Source organism: Onychostoma macrolepis, chromosome 02 (genome assembly GCF_012432095.1).
Source record: "Onychostoma macrolepis isolate SWU-2019 chromosome 02, ASM1243209v1, whole genome shotgun sequence".
NCBI lineage: Eukaryota > Metazoa > Chordata > Actinopteri > Cypriniformes > Cyprinidae > Onychostoma > Onychostoma macrolepis.
Window position 1 is genome coordinate 13,696,085 of NC_081156.1, and position 15,341 is coordinate 13,711,425.

The 15,341-nt window shown below is 36.6% G+C and overlaps 1 protein-coding gene across 2 annotated transcripts in view; it reads right to left on the reverse strand.

Moving 5' to 3' along the window:
- Positions 1-15,341, reverse strand: part of LOC131529479 (netrin-G1) — an 82,894-nt gene that overhangs the window by 65,285 nt on the left and 2,268 nt on the right. For both annotated transcript variants that reach the window (XM_058759260.1, XM_058759268.1), the window contains exon 2: positions 10,316-10,909. In XM_058759260.1, the coding sequence (XP_058615243.1) occupies positions 10,316-10,588 (273 nt within the window). In that variant the 5' untranslated portion in view covers positions 10,589-10,909. The remainder of the gene's footprint in view (positions 1-10,315; positions 10,910-15,341) is intronic.

Here is a 15,341-nt window from a genome sequence, read left to right on the forward strand (position 1 = left end):
TATATATAATAAATTACTTGTATTATGTTAATACAAATGGTAAGGACGGCTGGACAAGTCCAAGGTTTTTCATATTAATTCTTCATGCAGTATACTGATTATGCAAATACAATATGCAATGGCCATGAAAGTTTCCCTTCTCTTTAGTGTTATTAGAGACGATACTACTGATCCACACTGGAATATAACTGCTGGCTGGGTTCACGAGATGCCTTTTGTGTTTTTAGTTTAGATTATTTCAAACAATCTCTCTCCCCAGGAATATGTTTTAAGTCTTGCACCGCTAGCTGCTTAAAATTCCTGTCATGAATCTACCTGTGGGCAGACTTTTCTGAAATCTAAGACATCTTCAGGAAAACAGTAACTTCAATAAGATAAGTTTGAGTCAGATTTCCCCACAGACATACTTAATATTCGAGAAACAGTAAATTATACAGGGTATTTTAAATACACCCTGTTATTCACTTATAGACAGAAGATTCTACTGGTGGGTAATTTTAAGGAAAATAACTATTCTCGTAACAATGTCTGTGTCATAATACAAACGCTTAATTGGGTTTTATCTATTTAAAGGTGCAGTCATTTTCTTTTGCTTTCCTTGTGCTGACTGATGTGAAAATCATCTTGGACTTAACACACATACTGATGTGAATGCAGCATCATGCTAATAAAAAAGTGTTAATTTACCAATTCCACTGGTAATAGATATAATTAAAATTCACTTTTCAAACAAAATTCACTGGTAGTGAATTTCACAATTACAGTAATTACATGGAAATTGTAAAAAAAAAAAAAAAAAAAACAAAAAAACCAATTAAATTTAAAATTCTAAAGTAGAAAGACTGAGATATATTAAAATATTATAATACAATTTTAATACATTTTTACAGTGTAAAGGTGAATTTTAATATGTCTGATGGCAAACTTCTCCATATAGAATAAAACTTTATTAGGCAAATTTTATTAAATGACAAGTCTTTATCTCATGTAAGTGAAAAGATGATTCCATTCATAGTCATTAAAAATAAATCATTTTTAGCTTATCAAAAGTAGTTTGTTTCTTGCCTTGTAAATGTTCTAAATTTCTTGTACACACACACACACACACACACACGTTCGTTTTTGTGAAAAGTGGGGACATCCCATAGGCGTAATGGTTTTTATACTGTACTTACTGTATGTGCTATTGCCCTACACCAACCCTACACCTAAACCTACCCCTTACAGGAGACTGTGCATTTCAACTTTCCCCAAAAAAACCTCACTCTGTATGATTTATAAGCGTTTTGAAATGTGGGGACATGGGTCAATGTCCTGAAAAGTCACCTTCATCTTGTAATACCTATGTCATACCTTTGTCATTATACAAATCTATGTCCTGACTTGTCACAAAAACGCGCACACTAAATATCCTGTTATGTAGTGTTTTTTCAGGTTTCATGCAGCTGTCCCCGCAATTCAAATATGTAAATGAACATACTAATGTATTTATTTATTTAATGTAAAAATGCAGAATGTTTTCTGTGAGGGTTATATTTAGGGGATAAAAAAATATCATTAGCGTGGTATAAAAACCATTGCGTATACGGAAAGTCCTCATAATGATAGATGTACCAGCGTGAGTGTGTGCGTTCACTGAATTTATGTTCCACACAAGGTGAACTGTTGAGCATGTTGGGAAGGGGCCCACAGTAGTGCTTTATTTCCTTGTTTACTTTACACCAGTCATCTGTGTTCTTCTATCTCACATTAGGGGGGTTACTCATAAAAATTTGATAGCATCTTAAATTAACCATCTGCTGTTCCTTTTCCCTTTATCATATTTGATCATGCCAGGAAGTTTAAGCTTCTTAGCAAACACAACTGATTGAATCTTTTAATGGATAGAAGCCATGGTGTGGAGTTAGTAAATTAGTTTAACTGTGTAATTATATCAGAAATATTGCACTCGCCTCCCACTATAAAAAGCCTAATGAGGCATCAAGAGAAAATATTGCTGAGTAACAAGATACTCTGTGTTCTGTACCAGCAACCACTGAGCATTGCTATTGTGCCCTTGAGCACTGCACTTAACACATAACTCCTCATTGCTGTTACATGACACCCCTGTTTCCCCAACCTCACTTCCCCCAAGGCACGATGGAATAGAAAAAAAATCAGCTCTCATTGCTTCACTGGCTACGAGATCAGCATGGACCTCCGTGACTGGCTTGTTATCTCAAATGATGCTGACCTTACATAGGTTAGACTGACCCGAAGCACTGTAATGCTGACGTCCATTACACTGACTGTCAGTTTATTGTAAGATTACTGTAATGGAAACTTGTCAATATTTTACAACAAGCTATAGCTGGCTGTAATTTACCTAATGCAAAGGTACACACAGTGGAAAGATATATTGGACAAACAGAAACTGGTTTGTGATCCTGAGAAGAATTACAGAAAAAAAATGACAATTATTCATAGTTTTCACCATAATAATGTAGTAGAGGAAATGTGTTGTGACAATGTGACAACTATTCTATTTTAATCCAGTGAATATTTGTCAGGGTAGATTTATTTCTGAAAAAGTTGGTTTCTGTAAGGTAGGGCTGACATGATATGGATGTTGTCATACTATATGGGGTAAGTTGTCACAAGAAGAACCTGCCTGTTATAGGCTTTTCAGCAAAAGCAATTATGAAACATGAAACAAATAATTGTTTTGGCCAAAAGAGATTGTGATTTTATTACATTTGTAAATAATATAAAATGTATAAATCATAAAATTACAACACACAAAACACACAACTTTTATGAAAAATAACCTTGTCGCAAAATTATACCTTTGCTTATGGTCCAACTCTACAGTCCACCATCAAAAATATGATGTTGGAGTATTCTTGTTAATACTCCAACATCATTATATAATATTATTGTTAAATAAATATTCTAATTAGTGCTGTCAATCAATTAAAAAATTGAATCGTGTTAATCACAGTCATGGACTGTGATTAATCATGATTAATCGCAAATTTAAAATACTAGGATTTACCTGTAAATGTGTTGAAAAAGAAATGCATGAAACTAGTTTAAGGAAACAGAACCTTTCACACTTCCGCCAGGTATGAGACATAATTGTTATTTTTTTTTTTTATCATTATTCTTTTGTTTTTATTCAGCCATTATCAGCCTTTACACTGGCAATCAACGTTTACCAAGCCACATTGCTTCAAACCCAGTATACATTTACCCAACTATTATCACAAGTATTTCTAAATAAATACAACAAAACATTTCTTGCGACCTTATGTGAAGTATTATGACAAAATGCATTATGAAGAAGAATTGGACCTGTTCTGCAGCTGCATTAGAGCTAACATTAGCATCATGCTACATAAGACAATTTATGAGATTAATAGTACACTTTTACTCAGAACTTACTTCAAACTACCATCCAGTGTTTGTAATAACTTCCTTTTGCGATTAGATGTGGTATTTGGTCGATTACTGTTGTTAAAATATGGTATTTATAACCTTTTATATAGCTGCACAAATTAGCATTTCAGATGTACACATTCAACTCAAGAAAATCACATACAAACCATATCAATCGTAATTGTGTGTTTATTATCTAATAAAATATATAGTGGCTGTTGTCATGTTTATTTTTGCTGTGTAAAAGCCTTAACATGTATGCTCTGGCTGAAACTCACATTGTTTGACGTTACACCCGCCTCTCCATTCTTAAGTTGCCAGGGACACATTCCAAGTATAATACACATTAGTAAAAGGATCTATTTTAATTTTTATTTGTCTATATACACTTTGGGTGGCCGCGGTACATTATAAAAGTAGCCCAAAAAACCGCAACCCACGACTTCGTAATTTTTTCCCGCGACTGTATTTTCAAAATAGCCCACTTGTGCCGCTGCCCTGGCAACACTGGTCCGCTGTACCCTCATCACACAATGATAGATAACCTTCCGCGCTGCGATGACGGGAAGAAGTTGGGGTCAAACCTTATCAAACGATTAATTTGCGTTAAAAAAAAATTAATGCGGTAATTTTTTTTAATTAATCGCATGCGTTAACGCGTTAATGTTGACACCCCTAATTCTAATTCACACGGTGATTGAAACTAACATACAAAGCAACTGCTAGAGAAAACACACATTTGTGTAAATTAACTTCTAACTCAGAACTCTATAGTTGCTGAAATACAGCTTTGTGACATCTAGCCCCGGTCTCTACTGTACAGTGCATAGAGACCAAAGACCCATTTATCGCTTTCCTATTTCTGACATTTTATCACTGCTTGACACTATTTCTTGGATGCACTTCTAAATAAAGCCCCTCATGAATAAAATACATTACCTTCAAACATGTTAAATAATTCACATTTCACTTATATCAGGTGATGTGTCACTCTACATTCCAAGAGTCTCTCGCATTTTCTCCGGGTTGATTTGCTAACCCATAGTTTATTGCAAATTAACAATACCCCCCCACCCCCACCAAAAATATAATTATAATGGAAAATGTTTTATTAGTATTAGTATTTATTCAGTTTAATTAAACATATGCATGCACATTTTTAGTAGTATCTTTTTATTAGTATACTGTTATGTGATGTGTTGATAATTCAGCCTGTTGGTATTAACTGTACTTATCATATTAGCACATTAACACCTTGCTGCAGTTTTGTTGACCATCTGTGAGATTTTCACAGAGTATGTCGTGAATTCAGTGAGCATGAAATAGATTAATATTTAAAGAACATTTTATGACCTTGCCTCCTTCGGTGTATGTGTGCCGCCAATGCTGTACACATTGAAAAAAAATTAAAAAAATAAAAAGATGCCTAGCTTTGTAATATGTTGCATGGATAAAATTTTTGATGCTTCACCTAGGTTTTATTTTGCCCAATATTTAATTTATTATGTTATTGCTGATGTAGACTTTTTAAAATATTTTTGAAAGAAGCCCTTTATGCTCAACAAAGCTGCATTTATTTGATCAAAAATAAATAGACCAATTATACTGTGAAATATTATTACAGTTTAAAATAACTGTTTTCTACAGTAATATATTTTAAAGTGTAATTTATTCCTGTGATGGCAAAGCTGAATTTTCAGCAGTCATTTCTCCAGTCTTCAGTGCCACATGATCCTTCAGAAATCAAATAATCTAATCTAACATGCTGACTTGGTGCTCAAGAAATTTTTTAAATTATCAATGTTGAAAACAGTTGGACTGCTTTATATTTGGTGGAAACGGTGATACATTAATTAGAAATTAATAATAATTTTTTTAATAAATCTTTTGTAACATTATAAATTGACCAATTTAATGCCTCCTTGCTTTAAAAAAAAAAAAAAGTATTAATTTCTTTTGACCCCAAACTTTTGAACTGTAGTTATGCGGCTGCTTATCAAATAAATAAATAAATGCATATCGATTTTTGAAATGATTTCATTATGTGAGGTGAAATTTTTTTGTTTTTTTTTGTTTGAGTGCATAGATTCAGTTTATAAAACATCCATGTCACGTGTTGGCCCGTCTGAGTTCCTGTTTTTCCTTATTTGGCTTAGTTCCTGTTCTTGTTTGTTAATTATCTTTCATTGTCCCCACCTGATTTGAATTATGTTGTTTGCTCTTTTGTTCTCTTCCATTTATAAGTCCTCAGTTTTCCCCCTGTATTTGTCTCGTCTTAAAGTCAATAAACGGAATAATGTGTTTGTTTATTTCGTTCTCCAAGCCTTTTCTTTGTATTTGCTAAAACCACATACCCGTGACTACGGAGCCCTTTACAGGACATTGTGGTGGGAAAAATTCAGGGTGGGAGGAAAATTTTTTTTTCAAATGTTTTGCGTTCTCTCGAGAAACTTTGCGTTCCCTCGCAAAGATATTTGCATTCTCTCGCAAAGATATTTGCGTTCTCTCGCAAAACCATTCGAGTTCAGACAAACGCTTCCTGTTTACTTTGCAACTTGCAGTGGTTATAGCTTGTATGTTCACAATGGAGCGGTTCATAGAGTTCTATTTTGAACTTGCACTCAAAGTAATACAGTCAGTGCTTATGTCGAAGCACGGTTTTGGGACATTCTAAAACGCTTAATGTGGCTTAATGTTTTAAAGCAGTGACATTGGAGGACTAAATTCGATAATAATAAATCCTGATAAGAATTATTAGGCTAGCATTAATAACCTTATTAATAATTTTCAGTGATGGGGATAACGGCGTTATTTTTTTCAGTAACGAGTAATCAAACGAATTACTGTTTCCCCCGTTACAACGCCGTTACCGTTACTGACAATAAAATGTGGCGTTACTATATTATATTATTAGAATTGAATTTTTCAGTTCATCTGAATGGATGCGCAGTGTAGCTGTATTTGACGTACCATAATCTCTAGTGTGAAGGTGCACGACTCGCCGTCGCTTTCTCTCACATAAACGCACGCAAAGAAAGATACAGAGCAAGAGAGTCTTTCATAACATGCAGAATTGACGCAATACATGTAAACGATATTCTTTGTAGTATTTTCCTGTCAAAATAACGGAGTTCCTTTGGAATTCTTCAGCTTTTAAGAACTGCCGGGTTCTCTGGTAGTGGGCGGAACTAATGCACAAACGACAATCTCATTGGCTGGCGCTCACCTATTATCGTCCCTGTTTTGATTTCAGCAAATCAGTTCGAGCGAACGCAGACAACGTGATTAATATTCATGAACCCAGCAGCTCATTAATCCTTAGTGCGTTTTATATTGATGACAAATATGCATTCATATTTGGTTATTCTAATTACTAAAGTTCTATCATATTAAATTATCATAATATTATATTATAATGCTTGACTGACTGATACTAAGTGTCAGTAGATAAATAGTGTAGATTAATGTACAATGTTTTATAATAATAATTTATTCTTTTTAGTGTCCATTTCATTCATTTAACATATTTAATATTGGGGGCATCCAAAGTTATTTGACATTTGAACATTTTTTTAAAAAGTAACGCAATAGTTACTTTCCCTGGTAATTAGTTACTTTTATAATGATGTAACTCAGTTACTAACTCAGTTACTATTTGTGAGAAGTAACTAGTAACTATAACTAATTACTTTTTTAAAGTAACGTGCCCAACACTGATAATATTACTATTAATAAAGCAGAATATGAACGCAACGCCCTGCACGTTAAGTCTTTTCTTCCCCATAGAAAACGCTTAAGGTAGGCTATAATGAAAGGTTCGTGCAGCTCGTATGTTCACAATGGAGCGGTTCATAGAGTTTTATTTTGGACTCAAATAAATTAATAAGTCAGTGCTTAGTTCAAGGCACGGTTTTGGGACATAAAACGCTTAATGTGGCTTAATGTTTTAAAACAGTGACTTGGAGGACCAAATTCGATAATAATAAAAGCTGATACAATTATTAGGCTAATATTAATAACCTTATTAATAATATTACTAAGCAGAATAGCCCAGAATATGAACGCAACGCCCTGCACGTAGCCTAAGCTTTTTCTCCCCATAAAACGCTTAAGGTAGGCTATAATGAAAACGGTGATTTAAAAATACCAAATCCGTTGCATTCATATTCTGGGCTATTCTCCTTTATTAATAGTAATATTATTAATAAGGTTTTTAATATAAACCTAACAATTTTATTAGTGTTTATTATTATCGAATTTGGTCCTAATGTCACTGTTTTAATACATTAAGCCACATTAAAGTGTTTTAGAATGTCCCAAAACCGTGCCTTGAACTAACCACTGTCTGACTGTATTTCTTTATACTTGAGTCAAAGTTCAAAATAAAACTCTATGAACCGCTCCATTGTGAACATACGAGCTGTTACCACTGCAAGCTGCAAAGTAAACAGGAAGCGTTTGTCCGAACTCAAATGGTTTTGCGAGAGAATGCAAATATCTTTGCGAGAGAACGCAAATGTTTTGCGAGGGAACGCAATGTTTCTCGAGGGAAAAAATTGTTTTCCTCCCACCCTGAATTTTTTCCATTCACCCCGAATTTTTCCCACCACAATGTCCTGTAAAGGGCTCTGTACGTGACAGAAGATGAGACCGACCAAAATATGGAGTTTGTGGAATGTTTTGCCGCCCTAGCCCTCCAGAATCTTCCGTTTTATGATTACGCCGGGGAATTCTGCAAGCTCGCCGCGGCAACGACGTAGAATGACGCCACCATCATAGAACTGTTCCGACTCGGAGCCAATCTCCACCGTCCCGTAGACCTCCCAGACACCACGGGATTGTGTTGGAGAGAGGCTGTTCTTCGGTGTCTGGGAAGCGTCCGGGCCCGAGCCGGAACCAACCCGTCAGCCGCGACTCCCCCTCGTCAGTCGTCATCCCCGGCACTCTCCAATCCGCCGCCGTTCGCGGCCACGGCAAGCCCGCCGACCGAGAGTATGGCAATCCGCCGCCAAGGAGTATGGCAAGCCCATAGGGACTTTGGTGGAATATGAGGGGATGCCGTGCCCGCCAGTGCCTGCTCCTCGCAAGTGCCTGCCAGTGCCAGCTCCTCACAATAGCCCTCCTGTGTCTCCGCTGGTCCCGTCCAGCCCTCCTGTGTCTCCGCTGGTCCCATCCAGCTCCGCGCTGCCAGAGCGCCCCCAAGAGTCCACGCCGCCCGAGCGCCCTCAAGAATCTCCGCTGGTTTCATCCAGCTCCGCGCTGCCAGAGTGCCCCCGAGAATCCGCGCTGCCTAAGCGCCCCCTAGAGCCTGTCTCTCCAGAACGCCCACCAGAATCCCTCCAGAGGTGGAAGGGCCCTAATTTCACCCTTACAATTTTGGGGGGGCTATACCCCTGAGAATCCTGCTCCATCTTGGGCGCCCAAGCTCCCTGCTCCGTCTTGGGCGCTCAAGCTCTCTGCTCCGCCATGGTCACTGGAGTCCCCTGCTCCGCCATGGCCGCCGGAGTCCCCTGACCCACCATGGCCCTCAAGAGTCTCCTGTTCCGCCCTGGATGCCTCCCCAGTATCCCTGTCCTGCACCGGCTTCCAAGGCGCCCACCCCCCCCTCCCCGGTGGTAGTGTTACGGCGCGGGACGCGCCTTCCGGGAGGGGGAGGTACTGTCACGTGTTGGCCCGTCTGAGTTCCTGTTTTTCCTTATTTGGTTTAGTTTCTGTTCTTGTTTGTTAATTATCTTTCATTGTCCCCACCTGATTTGAATTATGTTGTTTGCTCTTTTGTTCTCTTCCATTTATAAGTCCTCAGTTTTCCCCCTGTATTTGTCTCGTCTTAAAGTCAATAAACGGAATAGTGTGTTTATGTTTATTTCGTTCTCCAAGCCTTTTCTTTCTATTTGCTAAAACCACATACCCGTGACAATCAAAAAGGCAGCAGCTATTTTCACTATGTGTAAATGGCAATGTATTCTATTTACACTAAGTGAAAATAGCAGTATTTTTAATGATATGCTATTTACACTATGTTAAAATAACAAGATGTTCTGCTATTTATACAACTTATTGCAAAAAGTGGCAATTATCTGCAACTTGGCAATAACGTATTGAATGTAAATTATAATTTTAATTCAAATTAATAAATGGATGCCACCTTTTTGGGACAATAAAGCCCTACCTACCCCTACCCTAACCCTACCTGATACTTTAATTTCAACTTTTTGATTATTTCCTTAATTTTTATTGAAAATAATTGCCTTTCTGATGTGATATAAGATTTGAAAAGGGAGAAAAAAAAAGTTTGGCAAAAGGCAGGTACGAACTTGGGTTGATCGCGTCAAAAAGCTCACACTTTACCATCTACGCCACTGGAACTGATGTTTAACAAGTGTCTTTTGTAGTGTTGACTACCCCAATCACACATTGGTGGGCGGAGTTAGTGTAAATAGCCTCTGCCAACAAGGCGGGCTATTTGCACTTAGTGTAAATAGACACTCCGATAAAAAAAAAATCTGCACACCAAACAAATTTAAATTTCATGATCCATTGAAAAATAATATTTTACTGAAGATTATCATATAAAGTGACAACAGAACAGCACTTTATATTTATGTTCAGTAAAATACTATTTTTTTTAAATTGATCTTGAACATTAAATTTGTTTGGTGTGCAAATTTTTGTTTGTTTGTTTTTCATGAGCTATACGAGAGACATGAAACTAGCTAAGTTATATAAATTGTTGCCTGTCACAATGGACAAAAATACTAATAAAATAAAAATGCCACGATTGACCAATCAGAATCAAGTATTCTACCCACATAATAAAAGCAATGTAGTGTGTTGTTGTATACTGGTTATGTGATTCTCTTAGTCACTCATCAAGTTTGTAAAAATGTATCAAACTCACCAGGGCACAGTACATCTCAGGTGGGTCTCCGCAGGTAATGTTGGGTGGGTCCAGAGACACAGTCAGGTATTTGGTCATATCAGTGGCCTCAGGCTGGCAGGCCATGTAGTGCCAGGCCAGGCGGTCCTCTGCATAAACCTGGGACTTACAAACATCATAGTGCCCCCATGAGGCCGGGTAATGCTGAGTGGCATGACACCAACTCACCCACAGGGCCTGTAGTACAAACCCTAGCAGTAAGTACATGGTTGCGCCTTTCTTCTGATGCCTCATTAAATGGTGTCTGATAGATAATAAGCAGGCAGAGGATGATGAGGCAGACTGCCTCTGTGGTAACACTGAACTTTAAAGTGGAAAAAAGGCTGGCATCTGTGCCAGTTTTGACTCCGATTCCTTAGGCCGCTCTAATTTCACTCATTTGTTTCTTTTCATCTGATTGTGTTGCAGGAGCACTTGAACGTGTTTTGACAAAGTTGCGGTAAGCACGGGTCACCGGTGTGAAAGAATGATATTAATTCCTTCTTGAAGCCATTAGTGGAGGCCATTGCAGATCATCCGCCTGTCCATCGCTGCTTCCCGTATGCTCTCCGCAGTCTGTGGGGATAAGAACAAAAGAAGAGGAAAACAAGAATGTGTCAGCGGAGGAGCTTTCAGGACTGGTGTTGTGCGAATAACGAGGAGCCCAGTGGAAAAGGTGAGGAGGTGCAGGTCAAGTGTTTTCTATAGCTGAGACGGACCTCATAGAGAAATATCCTAAAAATACCTGCTTATTACGGAAGACAAATAGACAAACATCCCTGTAGGCACAAACAGACCGTGTAAGTCTGCACATCTTTCCACAATGCAACCCTCAAAAGTCTCTCAGCAATTTGAGATTTCAAGGATTCTGTTCTAGTGTGAGTCAAGCTGTGGTGGAAAGCGGCCAATATTTTTTCTAGATATAGAAATGGTATGCATACTTCATATTTCATAGACCTTAATGGATTTCATAGACCTTTTAATGTCAGAGACAGATGCCCTTATTACTAGTGCTACACTGCAGAAAATATTTTGTCAGGTGGCCTAAAATGTGCTTCATGCGATAACATAAAAGTAACTGGTTTTATACAAGTAAGAATATTTAATTGGATCCATTTTATAAGACTGAATCAACCAGGCCACAGCAGGTTACAGCAAATGAAAGCCATATTTAAGGGTCAGGTCAGGTTGAAATAGCTGTCGGGCTAGTTCACCTAAAAATGAAATTTCGGTCATCATTTACTCACCCTCATGACAAGGCACTGTCAAGTTCCAAATGTGACAAAAAAAGCATCATAAAAGTTTCATCAAAGTGGTCTGTATGATTCAAGCACTGCATTTAAGTCTTCTGAAGTCATTCAAAAGCTTTGTGTCAGGAACTGAAGAGAAGGCAAGTAGGTATTCATAAAACATCCCATCTATCATAGCTCTCAAATCTCTCTCTTAAAATTTGGTACATTGAGATAATTTACAACACATAAGAAACAACGACCTTTGGCATTGTTGGCATCAAACCTGATGTGACACACATTTTAATGCACCATATTTGAATATGCATGAACATTAATGAGATTTGAAAGGTGCACTTGGGGAACAGATTATCAATTAATAATGTTTTTTAATAAAATTATGGCTTTTCCTCTTGCAAAGCTATCATATAGTTTCAGAAGACTTAGAATATATCATGTACAGTAAGTAAAGGCCTGATCACATCAAGAATAACTTCATATAACTATAAAGGTAAACTGTTCTAATTCTATGAGAATACTGAAGTCCACACCACAAATACAATGATAATGATACAGAAAAATGATATCACTGGAATTGCTTGCAGAGCAATTTTTCTAGCTGATGAATTATAAAAAACATTGACAGCTGATCAGAATCCATCCTGCTTTAAAGAGCTTGAGCCATTGACATATCTGCAATGCACACTTATAATAAACAGAACATTATCGTCCATTAGGATGCTAATATTGTTCATTGTTATTTTTCTTGTTCTTCTTTTATGGTGCTTTTTCACATTTTGGCTTTAAAGTCCCTTGTCATCATTCACTTTAATTATATGGAAAAGTGCAGTATGAACATACTGCTAAATGTCTCCTTTTGTGTTCCACATACAGTAAGTCTAGTCCTTTAGAGTAACATTTCCACTTTTTACAGTGCATCAGTAACTATCAATCATTTAAAATCAATAACGAAAACATGCACACACACTGGCCATACAGTACAAAGAAGAAAAAGAAAAAAAAAACAGGTTTCTGAATCCTCCATCATATCCATCAAAATAAGGAATCCTTGATGTTGGTGTATGATTGGTTGACTTGATTAGGTCCATGCCCCCTCAGATAGGGGGACGAGCCATGACAGATGAGACAGAGCAGCCTCTAAATGTGCTTTGTCAATCATGCTGACGTCTAACAAGGAGCCAATTACCACGTTCAGCCCCTGGCACGGGGCAGGATGTGATTAATAAGACATTACTGTATAGCCGTCAGCATCATGGGTTTCATAAAAAATGTCAGTAATAGGACTGAAATAGTGGTTGCTCTAAAGCACAAGAACAGGCGATAAGTTAAAGGCGGCAGTCATGGATAGAGGGATAGATAAGGTGCGGTCCGATATCACACAAGTGTTTTATCACACTCCTAATCCAGATAAAGCTTCAGACTCCCAGTCCTGTGATTGGGTTACAGTAGAGATGGGAGAGACTTTTTTCCATGCACTTAACACTAGGAATTTGAGAAGTGTGAGCTTATCATGCTTGCATTAGAGAGGAAACTAATACATCGGAGGGAGATAACAGAGGAACGAGAGCTTCCTGGAATTTTCTAGAGATGTATGGAGACTGTGCAAGTGCCAGCTCATCACAAATCAGTCAGAAGTGGCTTCCTCACCACCTTGGTATTGAGATTCATATGTAAAAACAATCTTTCTCACAACACTGCCCTATCTTTATATCATCGTCAACATTTAAAAAATTTATATCGGTATTTAATCTTTAGGAGATCTCCATATCCATTTTAACTTTAATTATATTGTTGTGATGCTTAAATTCACTTGTTGCCTCTATTTTTAAATTATTTAATTATTATTATTATTATTTTTTTAAATAGTGCAGAATTGGCCAATTGTAAGTTATCTGTCATAACATCAAAATAAATAAAACTAAATGTTATTTAGTTTTTTTATTTTATTTTAATAAAATTAATTTATTTTATAAACTAAATGTTATTTATTTTTTTATGTATTATGTATATATATATATATATGTATGTGTGTGTGTGTGTGTGTGTGTTGTCAAACGATTATATACAACCCAAATTCCTAAAATGTTGGGGCGTTTTTTAAATTTGAATAAAATGAAAACTAAAAGACTTTCAAATCACATCCAGCGTGTTATCAGCATTCAGTACAAAGGCAAGCATCTCTGATGGTGTGGGGGTGCATAAGTGCATACGGTATGGGCAGCTGGCACTATGAATGCTGAAAGTTATATAAAGGTTTTAGAGCAACATATGCTGCCCTCCAGATGACAAGTTTCAGGAAGGCCTCGTGTATTTCAACAGGACAATGCAAAATCACATACTGCAGCTATTACAACAGCATGGATTTGTAGTAGAAGAGTCTGGGTGCTGAATTTTCACCTATAGAGAACATTTGGCGCATCATTAAACGGAAAATACGTCAAAGATGACCACAAACTCTTCAGCAGCTGGAAACCTATATTAGGCAAGAATGGGACCAAATTCCAACACCAAACTCCAGAAACTCATAACCTCAATGCCCAGACGTCTTCAAACTGTTTTGAAAAGAAGAGGAGATGCTACACCATGGTAAACATGCCCCCGTTCCCAACTATTTTGAGACCTGTAGGAGGCATCAAATTTGAAATTAGCTCATTTTGTGTTGTAAAATTTTTAAATTTCTCAGTTTAATCATTTGTTATGTTATCTATGTTCTATTGTGAATAAAATATTGGCTCATGTGATTTGAAATTCTTTTAGTTTTCATTTTATTCAAATTTAAAAAATGTCCCAACATTTCCAGAATTTGGGTTTTGTATATGTGTGTATATATATATATTGTTTTTATGCAATCTAAGCAGATCTCAAAATGAATATCCATCTTTCATAATTTCAGTTATTTTGTTGATGACTAAATTCAATTGCAGCATTTAAAAGTATTGTACTAATTTTTTTTTTTCTCACAAAAATAGTATAGAAGTGGCTATTTGTCATTTAGCAGCCATAACATCAAACCAATTATTGCAGAACTGAAATGTCAGTACATCCTAAATCTATATAGGAATAATTCACCCAAAAAGGAACTTTCATATTTCATTGATGATGAAACCTCAAGTACCAAACCCACTTGACTTTCCTTCTTCCGTGGACCACTAAAGGATCAATTAGTTGCTCTGTTGAGGTAAAGATTATAAGTGAGTAACTACTAAAATTCTAGTTAGTTCATGAGTTCTGTGAAGTACCTTTATGAAACGTTTATCGTTCTTTTATGTCTTTTTTTTCTTGAAAGCTTCAGTCATCATTAATTTTAATTGCATGAAAAAGATCAACCACTACACTCCTCAATATATATATATATATATATATATATATATTTTTTTTGTATTTCACAGAAGAAATAATGAAGGTTTGGAAAGATAAGGGCGAACAAATGACAATCTTTAATTTTTTGGGCAAACTATCCCTTTAAGAGGGGCAAATTCCATTTGAAAGATTCTCATATTTCTCTGCTGCACAGAGAGCATTACATTTTTTACGTTGATGCATGAATCTAACAGCAGAAAAATATGGGATTTTGCTATGAAAAAAAGGACCATGAATGTTTTACAAGTGTCCCATATGTTCATGTAAAAAAAGTGTAGCGGTGGGTATTTTTTATTTTTTTCTCAGATCCTCTGAAAACACCCCCCTGTGTCCAATTGTATTTTACTCCCCAGGCAACCGAAGCATACCAAAGTGTTTTTAAGTCGGTAGACACTCAT